Source organism: Panicum hallii, chromosome 1 (genome assembly GCF_002211085.1).
Source record: "Panicum hallii strain FIL2 chromosome 1, PHallii_v3.1, whole genome shotgun sequence".
NCBI classification, from domain to species: Eukaryota; Viridiplantae; Streptophyta; class Magnoliopsida; order Poales; family Poaceae; genus Panicum; species Panicum hallii.
This window is the reverse complement of record NC_038042.1, coordinates 28887115-28891603: the sequence shown is the minus strand read 5'-3', so window position 1 is coordinate 28891603 and position 4489 is coordinate 28887115. Positions and strand designations below refer to the sequence as shown.

Sequence of the window (4489 nt, the reverse complement as noted above, 5' to 3'; positions counted from 1 at the left end):
TGGGAGTGGTACGACTATACGTAAGCAGTCTTCTAAGAACTTTTCTTTATCTCTCTTGGTTTCCGGTCCTTAACCATATTGGTGATACGGCAGGCCCCAATCTTCAGATGATCCGTCAGGGGGACCCGGCCCCCAGCCAGCACCAGGACCCGCCGTGCCGACCCCAGCAGGACCCCCGCCCGAAGCAACTCCAGAAGGTACCGGGCCCATGGGTCCGGAGCCGGAGGCCTCCACTCCGCCACGACCCGAAGCTGCCCCCGAGGAGGAGGCCGCCAAAGCCGCTGCAGCGATGGAAACAGCGGCAGCAGCTTCAGACGATGAGGCCGGGCCCTCACCAGCTGAGCCAGCAGCTGAGGGGGCCGCTGCCATGGCGAAAGCTACAGCGCCAGAGGTAGCAGAGGTGGCGGCACCGGAGGCAGCGGAAGCGGCGGAGGCGACGGAACCAGGGGTCGCCGAGGTTGCCAGCAGCTCCGCACCACTGGCGGAGGTGGAGGAGGAGACAGAGGTGGTGCTGGGAAGGCGCCTCCTCCCAAGCACGGCGGAGATCCCACTTCCCCAGCTCATAGCCAAATGCCATCAAGCTCAGCAGGAGCTGGAGGCTGGCATGCGCCGGGAGTGGGAGAAGCTGGAGGCCGAGCGCCACCGTCTCTCCGACTGGGAGGTCCGTCTGGGCAACCGCATCAACTCCGTCTCCGCCCGCTACGCCGAGGAGCGCGCCAAGCTCGTGCAGGGGCGCGAGCTTCTGCAGGAAGAGCTGGAGCAAGCTCGCATCCGGGAGGCGGCGGCGCTCCAACGGGAGAAGGAGGCCGCGCGGCGGGAAGCGGAAGCCCTTAAGGGGCTGATCGCCGTGGAGGAGAGGATGGAGGCGGTAGCGGACAGGGAGCGGACCGTCCGAGAGCTGGCGGCCGAAGTCAGGAGGGCGTAAGCAATCGTCGAGGCGGAAAAGTCCACCCTAGCAGATTTGGCAGCGGCGGTGGCAAAGAGAGAGGAAGGGCTGGCGGCCCGCGAGGCCGAGGAGGTGGCCCGGCTCCAGGAGCTCCAGAAGCGGGAAGAGGCCGTGGAAGAGGAGCTGGCTGCTGGGACCCGGAGGCTGGAGGGGCGCGAAGCGGCCCTTCGGGAGAGGGAGGCCAAGGTGGAGGAGCTCCTGGCGGAGCGGAGCATCAGCACCGATCGGATTACAAGATGGGTTGGCGCGGTGAACCCTCTGCTAGAGGCGCTCGGGGCCAACCCCATCTGGGTGTCAGGGGCCCCTTCACCCCTCGGCGCCGCACTTCAGGCCCTGGACACCACTGCCGAGCGGCTTCGGGACGTGGAGGCCAACATCCAGGACCTCCTGGAGACGGAAGGGCGCGAAGTTGCTCGGGGGGTGGCGGAGTACATTCTCACCAGCTTCCGGAGCCACGACCCCGCCATCCAGCTGACTCCTGTTCTGGTCGGACCCCTCCGGGCGAAGGCGGCCGCCGCGCGGGAAGGAGTCCTGGAAGCGGCAGGCATGGTCGCAGCTCGCCTCCGGCGCCGTCCCGAACCTGCAGAAGGTGGGAGTGCCTCCGGACCGCCAGGGCAGTAGTGCCAGTATCTTTTTAGTTATTTTTGTAACATAACTTCGTAATGTTGTATATATTATTAGTAATGCATTAAGTGTTTTAAGTATTTCATGCGAAAAACTTAGCTGTTTTCCCGGTTATCGATCTGTAAAGTGCTCTTGAGTACACCGAGGTCCGAGGTCCCGTGGCCTCCTGGGAGGTAGTCGCGATAGATCGGGACTGGCTGCCATAAGAGCGAGGTCCTGCACGTGACTCAAATCGACGCTTAGTAGACGTCCCCATGAGGTCCCGGTCCGGCCAGCGAAGGCCTACTGCGGTGCGTAACGAGTCAGAGCACCGGAGCCACAGCTCGGGAATGTAAGGGGTCCCGGTCCCCGGGTGCATTGTTCAAGGTACAACGGTACTCGTCCTATGGGGGCAGGGCGTGTAGGCTTAGGGTACGGAACTAGGCTAAGCGGCTACACAGCCCTGGACCCCAGCAAAGAACGAGCACGTCTCCTTGAAGCCAACTCCCGGGTGTCCGGTTCCTTTTCTTCCACGAGACAGGGGTCCCAGGCAGAGACGTAGGGTAACAGCTTTGGTAGGCCTTCGAACGGCACAGACGCGAAAGACCATGTGGGGGGTTAGGGCGACGGAAAATAGGGATAAACAGAATTGCATAGATATCAAGGACATATTGAGAAACAAATTTTCTCTTAATGAATTGGTACAGAAAAAGTTGTACGATGTACGCCAGGGGCCGGGTTTACGAGGGTGGACCTCCACCGCCCTGGTCCGCACGTTGGGGCTACCAATTACAAAGGAAAAATTTTCCTCTCAACTAGGCCCTAGGGGTAGAACTTACGGAGGTGTTCAATGTTCCATGGATTGGGTAGTTGCATACCATCCTCCGCAGCGAGACGAATAGACCTGGGTCGGCACACCTTTGTTACCTTAAAGGGCCCCTCCCAACTGGGGGAGAGCTTGTGCATGCCCTCTCGGTTCAGGATTCGCCTTAGGACTAGGTCCCCGACCCGGAGCTCTCTACCACGCACGAACCGTTGGTGGTAGCGCCGGAGCGCTTGGTTGTACCGTGCGTTTCGGACTGCTGCTCGCCATCTCCGTTCATCGACGAGGTCCACGTCTTGGCGACGCTGCTGTTCCTGCAAATTCTCATCAAAAGACTAGACTCGTAGAGAGCCCATGGTGATCTCCGGGGGAAGGCATGCTTCGGCCCCGTAGACCAAGAAGAAAGGGGTTTCCCCTGTTGCTCGGCTAGGTGTGGTCCGGTTTCCCCACAGCACACTTGGAAGCTCATCAATCCACCTTGCGCCATGTTTTTCAAGATCACAGTAGGTCCGGATCTTGAGTCCTTTGAGGATCTCAGCATTGGCCCTCTCTACTTGGCCATTGCTCCTGGGATGCGCCACTGAGGCGAAACAGAGCTAGATGCCGATGTCTTCACAGTACTCCTGGAAGTATTGGCTTGTGAACTGAGTCCCATTGTCGGTGATGACCCGGTTCGGGACCCCGAACCGGCACACAATTGACCTAGGAAAAATAGTTGCTGACGCCTTGGTGATATTGACCACTGGGGTTGCCTCCGGCCACTTGGTGAACTTGTCAATGGCAACATAGAGGTACCGGTACCCGCCGACGGCCCTAGGGAAAGGTCCCAAGATATCCAACCCCCATACGGCAGAGGGCCAAGAGGGAGGAATCATCTGCAGTGCCTGAGCTGGAGTGTGTATCTGCTTTGCATGGAATTGACACGCTTTGCAGGTCCTTACCAACTCAGCTGCATCCTGGAGCGCTGTCGGCTAGTAAAAGCCATGCCGAAAGGCTTTACCAACCAGCGTGCGGGATGAAGAGTGACTTCCGCACTCGCCTCCATGGATCTCCGCGAGCAAGTCGCGGCCCTCTTCCCGGGTGATGCACCGCATGAGGATGCCGTTGGCGCCACGTCGGTAGAGATCCCCTTCCACCATCGTGTATCGCTTAGCCATCCGGATAATGCGCTCAGCAGATGCTTGGTCTTCAGGAAGGTAATTATCCTTCAGGTAGTCCCGGACCTTAGAGATCCATGCATCGGGACCTTCCTGAGAAACTGGGTGCGGCTCCCTGAGGCCTTCAGGACCCTCAAGGGAGCACACAACCCTTGGCGGGCTCCACGGATGGAGCACCGCTGGGACCGCTAACTTCGAGGTGCTAGTCCGACCCCCTTCGCCCAGGTCGGCAGGCTGGGCGGAAGGCTTCAGTAGACGCCTCTGGAAGACGCCCTCAGGCACGGGTGCCTGAGTCGATGCGCTTGCGGAGAGGGCATCAGCTGCTGAATTGCCTTCGCGTGGAACATGTTGCAGTTCCAGCATATCGAAGTCCTTCTCCAGCCTCTTCACATGAATAAGGTAGGCTGCGAGCTGAGGGTTGTTGCAGCAACACTCCCCCCGGACTTGCCTGATGACGAGTTGGGAGTCCCCTTTGACCAGGAGCTTCCGGACCCCCAGGGACAGAGCCACCATGAGCCCAAAGATTAAGACCTCGTACTCCGCCATGTTGTTGGTGGCCTCAAAATCGAGGTGCACCATGTACTTCAATTGCTCGCCATGTGGGTCGATGAGGACCACGCCAGCCCCTGCCCTCCTGCTGCGGGCGGACCCGTCAAAGAAGAGGGTCCAGTGAGGTCCGGTGAACGTCGGGGCCCTGACTTCCGGACGCTGGGGGTCCGTCCCTTGGTCCGGACCCCCAGAGGCACTTGGTGCTGGTGTCCACTCCGCCACGAAGTCAGCTAGGACCTGACTTTTGACGGCGTGGCGCGGTTGGAAGTCGAGTTGGAATCCAGCAAGCTCAGCTGCCCACGTGGCGACGTTGCCTGTGGCGTTGGAGTTGTGAAGGATGGCCCTCAAAGGATAGGAGGTCACTACCACAATTTTGTGGGCCTGAAAGTAATGGCGGAGTTTCCTGGACGC

General features: G+C 60.1%; 1 protein-coding gene across 1 annotated transcript; it reads left to right on the top strand.

Moving 5' to 3' along the window:
- The first annotated feature begins 208 nt into the window (after positions 1 to 208).
- Positions 209 to 925, top strand: LOC112896694 (translation initiation factor IF-2-like). The gene is made up of 2 exons (XM_025964793.1): positions 209 to 487; positions 617 to 925. Exons 1-2 carry the CDS (start codon positions 209 to 211, stop codon positions 923 to 925), a joined length of 588 nt encoding a protein of 195 aa, XP_025820578.1.
- The last annotated feature ends 3564 nt before the right edge of the window (positions 926 to 4489 follow it).